This window comes from Hyla sarda, chromosome 3, assembly GCF_029499605.1.
Source record: "Hyla sarda isolate aHylSar1 chromosome 3, aHylSar1.hap1, whole genome shotgun sequence".
NCBI lineage: Eukaryota > Metazoa > Chordata > Amphibia > Anura > Hylidae > Hyla > Hyla sarda.
The window spans coordinates 345,419,010-345,431,515 of record NC_079191.1 but is presented as its reverse complement, the minus strand read 5'-3'; the positions used below and the strand labels follow the sequence as shown (position 1 = coordinate 345,431,515).

The following is a 12,506-nucleotide window of genomic DNA, read 5'->3' as shown; positions in this document are numbered from 1 at the left end:
AAGATCTCGGACGCAAACCCAACTTTCTGACACTGGGCAGTACAGTGCGACCCAAAATCCGTTGGTAATCCTCAGATTTCATGATGCCTTGCACACATTCAAGGCACCCAATGCCAGAGGCAGCGAAACAACCCCAAAACATGTTTGAACCTCCACTATATTTCACTGTAGGTACTGTGTTCTTTTCTTTGTAGGCCTCATTCCATTTTCGGTAAACAGTAGAATGATGTGCTTTACCGAAAAGCTCTATCTTGGTCTCATTTGTCCACAAGACTTTTTTCCAGAAGTATTTTGGCTTACTCAAGTTCATTTTGGCAAAATGTAGTCTTGATGTTGTCAGCAGTGGGGTCCTCCTGGGTCTCCTGCCATAGCGTTTAATTTCATTTAAATGTCAAAGGATAGTTTGCGCTGACACTGATGCTCCCTGAGCCTGCAGGACAGCTTGAATACCTTTGGAACTTGTTTGGGGCTGCTTATCCACCATCCGGACTATCCTATGTTGACACCTTTCATACATTTTTCTCTTCCATCCACGCCCAGGGAGATTAGCTACACTGCCATGAGTTGCAAACTTCTTAACCCCTTAACCTGTTCAGGATGCAGGGCGTATGCATATGCCCTGTATCCCGAGTCCTTAAGGACATAGGGTGTATGGATACGCCTGTGGGAATTCCGGTCCCCGCCGCTAGCCGGTTGGGGACCAGACCTGAGACCCCCCATGTCGGCAATCGGAGAAAATCGCATGTCAATTCAGACATGCGATTTTCTACTATTCCGGGTTGATCGGGTCTCTGGTGACCCGATCGCCCGGAAAATAGGGATGATCGGAGCAGTCATTGACAGCCCCGATCATCCTAAGGTATAGGAGCAAGGTTGCAGTGCTGCAGCCTCCTCCTATCCCCTGCCATTAGTCAGCAATGAGTGCTGACCAATGGCAGGTGAAGACAGGGGGTTGCCGTGGAAACCCCCCGCTCTGCCCACCCCTGGATGTCGGGCAGAACGGGGGGAGAAGATGGCGGCCGGTACCTGTGTAGAAGATGCCGTGGGGACCGTCGATCGTTGGTGACATCAGCGGAGATCAGCGGCACAGGTAGGGAGGCAACAGCGTGGAGCATGAAGGGAGGTGGCAGCAAAGCGATCTTTACTGCTGCCTTCCTAGTGGAAGCCAAATTGCAACTCCCAGCATGCCCAGACAGCCAAAGGCTGTCTGGGCATGCTGGGAGTTGTAGTTTTGCAACATCTGGAGGGTCACAGTTTGGAGATCACTATTACAGTGGGGCCCAAACGGTAGCCCTCCAGATGTTGCAAAACTACAACTCTCAGCATGCCTAGACTGCCCAGGCATGCTGGGAGTTGTAGTTCTGTAACATCTGTCCCTTCAGATTTAGCAATTTTCATGAAAATTTTGAAAATTGCTGCTATACTTTGAAGCCCTCTAATTTTTTCAAAAAGTAAAAATATGTCCATTTTATGATGCCAACATAAAGTAGACATATTGTATTTGTGAATCAATATAAAATTTTTTTGGGATATCAATTTTCCTTACAAGCAGAGAGTTTCAAAGTTAGAAAAATGCTAAATTTTCAAAATTTTCATTACATTTTGGGATTTTTCACCAAGAAATGATGCAGGTAACGACAAAAATTTTCCATTAAAATAAAGTAGAATATGTCACGAAAAAACTATCTGAGAATAATCGGTAAAAGCATCTTAGAGTTATTAATGCTTATAGTGACAGTGGTCAGAATTGCAAAAAAAATGGCTCCGTCCTTAACCCCTTAAGGACCAGGCCAATTTTCACAGTAGGACCAGAGCGTTTTTTGCACATCTGACCACTTTCACTTTAAGCAATAGGGGTGCTTTTACCTATCATTCTGATTCCGAGATTGTTGTTTCGTATTGACATATTCTACTTTATGTTATTGGTAAAAATTTTGTCGATACTTGCATAGTTTCTTAGTGAAAACTTGATGAAAAAATAGAAAATTTAGCATTTTTCTAACTTTGAAGCTCTCCGCTTGTAAGGAAAATAGACATTCCAAATAGATTATATTTTGATTCACAAATACAATATGTCTACTTTATGTTTGCATCAAACAGCAAACTGCTGTTTGGGCATGCTAGGAGTTGCAGTTTTGCAACATCTGGAGGGTTACAGTTAGAGACCACTGCCAGTGATATCCAAACTGTGGCCCTCCAGCTGTTGCAAAACTACAAATCCCTGCATGCCAAAACAGCTGTCTGGGCATGCTGGGAGTTGTAGTTTTGCAACATCTGGAGGGTTACAGTTTAGAGACCACTGTATAGTGGTCTCAAACTATGCCCACCAGATGTTGTTAGGCAACTTACCGGCTTCCGTCGGATTCAGGGAGCCTGCCGCACAACATCGCTGTACTCCGATCTCCTCCACCGATCGTCGCCCGCAGACTCGCCCGCAGGGTAAGTGAATCTTCGGCGCCGGTCCTCTGTCGTTTCCCCATCCTGCCCCGCCTATTGTGGGTGGGCAGGACGGGGAAACCAAAAGTAAAGCCCCCCGCCCCCGATCTGCTATTGGTGGTAGCGTCTAGACCACCAATAGCAGGGATAGGAGGGGGTCGCACCCCTGCCACCTCACTCCTATGCCTTCAGAGGGATCGTGGGTGTCTTGGACAACCGCGATCCCCCTTATTTTCCAGGTCACCATAGACCCGTATGACCCGGAATCGGCGCAAATCGCAAGTGTGAATGCACTTGCGATTTGCGCCGATCGCCGACATGGGGGGGTCTGATGCGCGGGGTGCCCAGTGCGCGGCAGGGACTGGAATTCCCACAGGCATACAGGTACGCCCTTGGTCCTTAAGTACCAGGGAGCAAAGGCGTACCTGTATGCCCTTGGTCCTTAAGGGGTTAAGGTGAAAATGAGCTGCGTCCTTAAGGGGTTAAGGACCATGGACGTAGGCGTATGTCTAAGCACCTTGGTAGTTAAGGACCAAGGACGTACGCAGACATCCGTGGGATGCACGCCGGGCAGGGACCGAACCGGGGAGACTGCTGATATCGATCAGCAGGCACCCCGCGCAAATGCCCAGGGGGGTCATCAGACCCCCCCCCCATGTCAGCGATCGCCGCAAATCGCAAGTGAATTCACACTTGCGATTTGCGGCTATTTCGGGTCATACGGGTCTATGGTGACCCGGAAATTAAGGGGGATCGGGGTTGTCCAAGACACCCACGATCCCCCTGAAGGGATAGGAGTGAGGTGGAAGGGGTGCCCCCTCTCCTATCCCTGCTATTGGTCGTATAGACGCAACGACCAATAGCAGATCGGGGGCGGGGGGTTTACTTTCGTTTTCCCCTTTCTGCCCACCCACAATAGGCGGGGCAGAACGGGGAAACCGAGGAGGACCGGCGCCGAAGTCCACTTATCCTGCGGGCGAGGCTGCGGGTAACGATCAGTGTCTGAGATCGGCGGGCGGCGATGTCGTGCAGCTGGCTCCCTGGATCCTACGGAAGCTGGTGAGTTGCCTAGCAACATCTGGAGGGCTACAGTTTGAGACCACTATACAGTGGTCTCTATACTGTTGCACTCCAGATGTTGCAAAACTACAACTCCCAGCATGCCCAGACAGCTGTTTGGGCATGCTGGGATCTGTAGTTTTGCAACAGCTGGAGGGCTACAGTTTGAGACCACTATCCAGTAGTCTCTAAACTATAGACCTTCAGATCTTGCAAAACTACAACTCCTAGCATGCCCACACAACTGTTTGCTGTTTGGGCATACTGGGATTTGTAGTTTTGCAACATCTGGAGGGCCACAGTTTAGAGATCACTGTGCAGTGGTCTCTATACTGTAGCTCTCCAGATGTTGCAAAACTGCAAATCCCAGCATGCCCAAACAGCAAACAGCTGTCTCTGCATGCTGGGAGTTGTAGTTGAGTACCTCCAGCTGTTGCATAATACATCTCCCAGCATGCCCTTCGGTGATCAGTACATGCTGGGAGTTGTAGTTTTTCAACAGCTGGAGGCACACTGGTTGAAAAATACTGAGTTAGGTAACAGAACCTAACTGAAGGTTTTCCAACCAGTGTGCCTCCAGCTGTTGCAAAAGTACAAATTCCAGCATTCACGGTCTGTGAGTACATGCTGGGAGTTGTAGTTTTGAAACAGCTGGAAGTTTGCGCCCCCCCCCCCCCATGTGAATGTACAGGGTATATTCACACGGGCAGGTTTACAGTAAGTTCCCTGCTTCAAGTTTGGGCTGCGGCAAATTTTTCGCCACAGCGCAAACTCCTAGCGGGAAACTCACCGTAACCCGCCGCCAGTGCGAATGTACCCTAAAATCACTACACTAAACACATAATAAAGGAAAAAACACTACATATACACCCCCTTACACTGTCCCCCCCCCCAATAAAAATGAAAAACGTATTGTACGGCAGTGTTTCCAAAACGGAGCCGCCAGCAGTTGCAAAACAACAACTCCAAGCATTTCGCATTTCTGAACAGCCACTGACTGTCCAGGCATGCTGGGAGTTTAGCAACAGCTGGAGGCACCCTGTTTGGGAATCACTGGCATAGAATACCCCTATGTCAACCCCTATGCAATCCCTAATTTAGTCCTCAAATGCGCATGGCGGTCTCTCACTTCAGAGACCTTTCGTATTTCAAGGTAACAGTTAAGGGCCACATATGAGGTATTTCCGTACTCGGGAGAAATTACACTACAAATTTTTGGGGCTTTTTCTCCTTTTATACCTTATGAAAAGGAAAAGTTGGGGTCTACACCAGCCTGTTAGTGTAAAAAAAATAATAATTTTACACTAACATGCTGGTGTTGCCCTTTACTTTTTATTTTCACAAGAGGAAAAAGGAAAAAAAAAGACCCCCAAAATTTGTAACGCAATTTCTCCTGAGTATGGAAATACCCCATATGTGAGCGTAAAATGCTCTACGGGCGCACAACAAGGCTCAGGAGTGAGAGCGCACTATGTACATTTGAGGCCTAAATTGGTGATTTGCACAGGGGTGGCTGATTTTACAGCGGTTCTGACATAAACGCAAAAAAATAAATACCGACATGTGACCCCATTTTGGAAACTACACCCCTCACGGAATGGAACAAAGGGGTATAGTGAGCCTTAACACCCCACAAGTGTTTGACAAATTTTCATTAAAGTTAGATTGTAAAATGAATAAAATTATTTATTTGCACTAAAATGCTGGTGTTACCCTACATTTTTCATTTTCACAAGGGAAAATAGGAAAAAAGCCCCCAAAATTTGTAACCCCATTTCTTCTGAGTAAGAACATACCCCATATGTGGATGTAAAGTGCTCTGCAAGTGAACTACAATGCTCAGAAGAGAAGGAGCGCCATTGGGATTTTGAAGAGAAAATGTGTCCGGAATTGAAGGCCACGTGTGTTTACAAAGCCCCCATAGGGCCAGAACAATGGACCCCCCAACATGTGACCCCATTTTGGAAACTACACCCCTCATGTAATGTAATAAGGGGTACAGTGAGCATTTACACCCCACAGGTGTCTGACAGATTTTTGGAACAGTGGTCCGTGAAAATGAAAAATGTAATTTTTAATTTGCTCAGCCCACTGTTGCAAAGATCTGTCAAATACCAGTGGGGTGTAAATGCACTGCACCCCTTATTAAATTCTGAGAGGGGTGTAGTTTCCAAAATGAGGTCACGTGTGGGGGGGGTCCACTGTTCTAGCACCACAGGGGGCTTAAACGCACATGGGCCCTGACTTCCATTCCAAACAAATTCACTCTTCAAAAGCTCAATGGCGCTCCTCCTCTTTTGAGCATTGTAGTTCCCCCGCAGAGCACTTGACGTCCACACATGGGGTATTTCCATACTCAGAAGAAATGGGGTTACAAATTTTAGGGGTTATTTTCTCCTATTACCCCTTGTAAAAATGTAAAATTTGGGGAAAAACCTGCATTTTAGTGAAAACATTTTTTTTTTCATTTACACATCCAACTTTAACAAAAAGTCATGAAATACCTGTAAGGTGTTAAGGCTCATTGTACCCCTTGTTATGTTCCTTGAGGGGTGTAATTTCCAAAATAGTATGCCATGTGGGTATTTTTGCTGTTTTGGCACCATAGGGGCTTCCTAAATGCGACATGCCCCCCAAAAACCATTTCAGCAAAATTTGCTTTCCAAAAGCCAAATGTGACTCTTTTCTTCTGAGCATTGTAGTTCACCCGCAGAGCATTTTATGTCCTAACATGGAGTATTTCCATACTCAGAAGAGATGGGGTTAAAAATTTTGGGGGACATTTTCTCCCATTACCCTTTATAAAAATAGTACATTTGGGAAAAAAATGCACTTTAGTGAAATTTTTTTTTTTCATTTACACATTAACAAAAAAGTCGTCAAACACCTGTATTAAGGCTCACTGGACCCCTTGTTACATGCCTTGAGGGGTTAAGTTTCCAAAATGGTATGCCATATGGGTTTTTTTCTGCTGTTCTGGCACCATAGGGGCTTCCTAAATGTGACATGCCCCCCAAAAACCATTTCAGAAAAACTCCCATTGTTGCTCCTTCCCTTCTGAGCCCTCTACTGCGCCCACTGAACAATTGATATACACATGAGGTATTTCCTTACTCAAGAGAAATTGGGTTACAAATTTTGAGAGAATTTTTCTCCTTTTACCCCTTGTAAAAATTCAAAAACTGGGTCTACAAGAACATGCGAGAGTAAATAAATGAAGATTTTGAATTTTCGCCTTCACTTTGCTGCTATTCCTGTGAAACACCTAAAGGGTTAACACACTTACTGAATGTCATTTTGAATACTTTGAGGGGTGCAGTTTTTATAATGGGGTCATTTGTGGGTTATTTCTAATAAGAAAGCCATTCAAATCCACTTCAAACCTGAACTGGTCCATGAAAAATACCGATTTTGAAAATTTTGTGAAAAAATTGGAAAATTGCTGCTGAACTTTGAAGACCTCTGATGTCTTCCAAAAGTAAAAACATGTCAACTTTATGATGCAAACATAAAGTAGACATATTGTATTTGTGAATCAAAATATAATTTATTTGGAATGTCTATTTTCCTTACAAGCAGAGAGTTTCAAAGTTAGAAAAATGCAACATTTTCAATTTTTTCATCAAATTTTAGAATTTTTCACCAAGAAAAGATGCAAGTATCGACAAAATTTTACCACTAACATACAGAAGAATATGTCACGAAAAAACAGTCTCGGAATCAGAATGAAAGGTAAAATGTGCAAAAAACGCTCTGGTCCTACAGTGAAAAAGGGCCTGGCCTGGGGTTAATAATCTTGCGCACTGTCGACAAAGGCAAATCTAGATCTCTGGAGATAGACATGTAACCTTGAGATTGTTGATATTTTTCCACAATTTTGGTTCTCAAGTCCTCAGACAGTTCTCTTCTTCTCTTTCTGTTGTCCATGCTTAGTGTTGCACACACAGACACACAATGCAAAGACTAAGTGCCCTTCTCTCCTTTTTATCTGCTTTCAGGTGTGATTTTTATATTGCCCACACCTGTTACTTGCCCCAGGTGAATTAAAAGGAGCATTACGTGCTTGAAACAATCTTATTTTTCCACAATTTTGAAAGGGTGCCAATAATTTTGTCCAGCCCATTTTTGGAGTTTGGTGAGACATTATGTCCAATTAGCTTTTTTTCCTCCCTCCCTTTTTTGGTTTAGTTCCAATACACACAAAGGGAATAAACGTGTGTATAGCAAAACATGTGTTACTGAAATCCTTTTCTGGGAAAAATACTTCATTTTCTTGAAAAAATTTCAGGGGTGCCAACATTCACGGCCATGACTGTATTCAGGTTAGTGTGGTTGCTATCAGTTTTACACCGGTTGTATCCACTATAGATTTCCTTCTGTGGATTTTTAGCTAAATATCCTCAACAGAATATGAGGGATTTTCTTTATAGTGTGTAAAAGAGATTTAGAAACTCTTATTCACAATGCTGGTAATGCTGTTATTACCCTGCTGTGTGGGTTTCAAATTTTGAAATACATAAGGGGGGGGGAGGGAGTAATCAAAACCTGTGCAGAGGAGAAGATGACCAGTTGCCCATAACAACCAATCAGATCGCTTCTTTCATTTTACAGATGCCTTTTCAAAAATAAAAGAAGCAATTTGATTGGTTGCTTTGGGCAACTGGTCAATTTTTCCTTGCAAAGATTTTGATCAATCTCCCCCATATAGTTTTTATTATTGTTTTTAAATTTACAAATTGCCAATCATATCTGCAGCAGCAAAGTACCGACACTTTGATTTAGATCTTTTGCTGCAGATTTACAGTGCGTCCATTGCAGTTTCTTTTTTGCAGAAACTCTCCAAAAGGACCCATCCTGTCTAAAAGCAGCCTGAAGTTTTTTTTTCTAAAAAGGCACAGGCTGCCATATTTTGCAGCACCACAATAACCCAAATCTTTGAATGAACGTCCACTTCAGTACCATGGACACTTTCTTAGGCTGCATTCATGCACACAGGGGGAGATTTATCAAAACCTGTCCAGAAGAAAGGTTTAAGAGTTGCCTATAGCAACCAATAAGTTCATGTCTTTCTTTTTCCAGAGGCCTTTTCAAAAATGAAAGGAGCAAGCTTATTGGTTGCTATGGGCAACTCAGCAACTTTACCTCTTGACTGTTTTTTTTTATAAATCTCCCCCACAGTATTTTAGGCCTTATCTTAGTCAGTAGATTTACCAAAACAATAAGTGTGTCCAAAACATAGAAAACAACGCATATATTTCCATTATAGCTTTTCTTTGTGTCAGTTCCACTTCTGGTTTTGGTAAATGTACTGAACAAAAAATGGCCTAAAATATGAGTGAATTCAGCCCCACATTGTGTTTGAGAACATATTTGCACAACACCTTGGTGGTACAGGAAATCATCTATCATATGTTCATTGCCTCCTTCTAACTTGTCTCTTAACCTAAGCAAGTTTATGATTCAGACAGAGATTTTATTTTTATTTTTTGGATGGGAATATGCTGTATTTGCATTCTGCTGCCATTATATTGTACTAGTTCTACTTCTTATATCCTAAATAAATATTTACTCAAAGAGGAGGAGATAAGAAATCAGGTAGAGGATTGTAAGGAGAAATTATTTTTCTTACCTTGAACAGTAGTGTTTCTTGTCAGTCATATTCAAGCAGAAGTTGTGGTCAAAGCCATTTCCGTCCAGTTTGGCAATCTGACTCCCAAGGTCAACAGGCTTCTGTAAGTCAAAGCTGGTTCCTTGAACTGGCGCCACTTCTCCTGTAAGACAAATTAGATGTAAGAAAGGGAACCCTGAAGTACACAGTAAACCAGAAGGTAAATCCAAGAAACTTACAAGTCAAATATCAAAACCAGACAATTATAATCACCAAGTATTATAAGAATGAAAAGAACGGAAGAATTCCTGATACCCAGTTTTCAACCGAGGATAAAATTCCAAGAATCAGCTGTATTTACTTTTTGGTATTTATAGGGGTTGTCAGGATCTGGACTGGAATGCAGAGAGGACACTGAAGGTGGATCCTCTGTGTCAGTGAGGTGATGGCGTGGGCCGTACCAGGGGAACGGAATCTAAGGGGTTACTGGTTTTCACCAGAGCCCGCCGCAAAGCGGGATGGACTTGCAGCAGCAGGTAACCCCCAGGTCGGTCCACCCGACTCAACTCAACTCAACCCCACTGAAAGCTGAGACAGCCGCGGTACACAGGGACAAGGCAAGAGCAAGGTCGGACGTAGCAGAAGGTCAGGGCAGGCAGCAAAGGGTCGTAGTCAGGGGCAACGGCAAGGGTCTGGATACACAGGCTTGGGATACACAAAACGCTTTCTCAGGGCACTAGGGCAACAAGATCCGGCGAGGACAGGAAGGGGAAGTGGGTTTATATAGGAAATGGAGGTGATTGCACTTGATTGGGCCAGGCACCAATTAGTGGTGCACTGGCCCTTTAAATTTCAGAGAGCCGGAGCGCGCGCCCTAGAGAGCGGGGCCGCGCGCGCCGGGATGGGACGGAAGGAGGACGGGGCAGGTGAGCATTACGGGATGCCACCCGCGGGCAGGCACGCCGGGGGACTCAGAGCAGCGCTCCCGGTCAGCGAGTCTGACCGGGGCGCTGCTAACAGAAGAAGAATGCCGCGAGCGCTCCAGGGAGGAGCAGGGACCCGGAGTGCTCGGCGTAACAGGGGTGCTGAGAAACAAAGAAACCACGCAGAAGAACAAAGTCCATACTTGGTGCAAGGTGAGCAGTGCCTGTGTGGGAGAGTGTGTTGGTTTATTCATCTTTGTAATTTCACTGAGAACTCATCCCGAACATTGCAACAGTCTTGCGCTCTATGCTTATGCCCTGTAAGTAGTCATGGAAGAAGGCAGCTCCCAATAACTAGTCATGTTCTCATGGCTGTAATCACACCTACTAAGATGAGACAGACAAGCCAGAGGGGCCCACATCTTCCTCTGCACATACTTAGAGCTCCAGGGAAACACAGTGGATGACATACGACGCTCATTGTTTTTTCAATCACGTCTTAGTAGAAGTGATTACAGCCATGAGACCATGACTAGTTCTCGGGAGCTGACCAACCAATGACTAGTTTCTGGACATAAGCATGCAATGTGGAACAGTTTAAAAATACAGTGAGATTGGCATGAGCTTTTCAGAAAAATGTCAAGTGCAGTATTATAAGAGGTATAATGATGGTTTAATAAAGTTTTTCCTAGTGATAAGTTCCCTTTAACCCCTTTGCAACCCATGACAGTTCTAGTCCAACTTGGTGGCATTAAAGGTGTATGGAGCGGGATCCCAACGCTATCCCGCTCCATACTGGTCATCCACCAGCTGGTTTTATTAGCTGAGGGGGTTATTGCTATTAGCCATCATGCGGCAATTGACTCTGGCCGCCATTAACTATTTAGATCCTACTGTCAAAGTTGACAGCGACATCTAAATGTAGGTTATAGCCATCGTTGGTGGTAAAATGGTTTGCATCTTCTGTCTGTAGTGTAATTGCAGCCAGGAGATCCACTGTCCTGGCAGCCGAAGAGCTTACCTGGGCCTCCATCACTGCTGGGACTCTTCTGTTAATAGAGTGTCTGTGCCAGGCTTTACCAATAGAGCACAGATTTCATGGATCCACTACATTGATCTGTATGAGTCCTCAAATGATTGCTCATACAAGTCCCCTATGGAGACTAATAAAATTTAAAAACAAACTCCAATAGTGTTAACCCCCTATTAAACTAACCCCTTCCATAATAAAATTTCAAATCAAACCCTTTTCCCAACTATTCAAACCCTTTTCCCAAATAAAACATTAATTAAACCGCACAGTCAATGGCTTAAACAAAAAATGATCAAACACCAGATATGGCTATTATAAGATAAGGAGGAAAAATGTAAGTGCACAATCAAAGATTATTTTTGCTTCACAAGTAGCATCTAAAACAACAAGAGCCTAGCACCTGTGAATGTATAGAAAGCTAACAGTGACACAAATGGAAAGGTAGGTGAAAGATTTCTGTTCAGATAAGTTGGAGTATAAAAGAATCTCACATATTGATAGCTGTATTTTCACACACCTGAATGAACCAGATTGCCGAGCAAGAAGGAAATCAGGTTTGTTATCTAGTACTGGCTTCCTGTATAGTGCATGATGAAATCTGGGCTTGCTTGCTATTCTAAACTAAACAAGAGCTGCTGTCTTGTTTAGTTGTGCTTCAGAGCTAAGACAGGAAGATAAGCCATTGGCAGAAGCTCTGTCCTAATAAAGCAGGTTTTGCAGAAGACACCACTGGAGACTTCTTTGTATGCAGCGCTCCTATCGATTGCCTATTTTCTTGTCTTGCCTCTGAGGCACAACTAAATCACACTGCAACTCTTCTATGTGTACGAACAGCAGGGGAGCCCACAGGACTGGTGCAAGGAATTTTGCCACCCTAGACAAAAGCTAATTTTGCCGCCCCTTGACTCTGCCTATTGGCCTGCCCTTTGACACGCCCCACCTTACTATTGGGGTGACACACTGTAACAAACCTCCTCCCCATGTAATCACCTTACTACTGGGATGACACACTGTAACAAGCCCCTTACTTCTATAATTAGCTTACTACAGGGGTGACACACTATAACAACCCTCCTCCTCATGTAATCACCTTACTACTGGGGTGATACACTAACAAATAGAGATGTCGCGAATTGTTCGCCGGCGAACAGTTCCCGGCGAATTTAGCATGTTCGCATCGCCGGGCGAACATATGTGAAGTTCGATCTGCCCCCTATACTTTAACATTGCAGTAAACTTTGACCCTGTGAGTCAGAGTTAGCAGACACATTACAGCCAATCAGCAACAGTCCCTCCCTTCCAAACCCTCCTACCTCTTGCACGGACGACATTTTACCCTCATTCAGCATGCTGCAGGCTTAGGAAGTGGAGGGTCAGAGAAGCTGTTCCTGCTGTATAGGGAAAGCGATAGCTAGGTTGCTGCTAGGTGGTGTATTCAGGGTCCAGT

The 12,506-nt window shown here is 44.3% G+C and overlaps 1 protein-coding gene across 1 annotated transcript in view; it reads right to left on the bottom strand.

The window, feature by feature from the left end:
* Window positions 1-12,506, bottom strand: part of GALM (galactose mutarotase) — a 112,172-nt gene that overhangs the window by 33,331 nt on the left and 66,335 nt on the right. Inside the window, exon 6 of the mRNA XM_056567445.1 lies at window positions 9,125-9,266. Coding sequence (XP_056423420.1) covers window positions 9,125-9,266 — 142 coding nt within the window. The remainder of the gene's footprint in view (window positions 1-9,124; window positions 9,267-12,506) is intronic.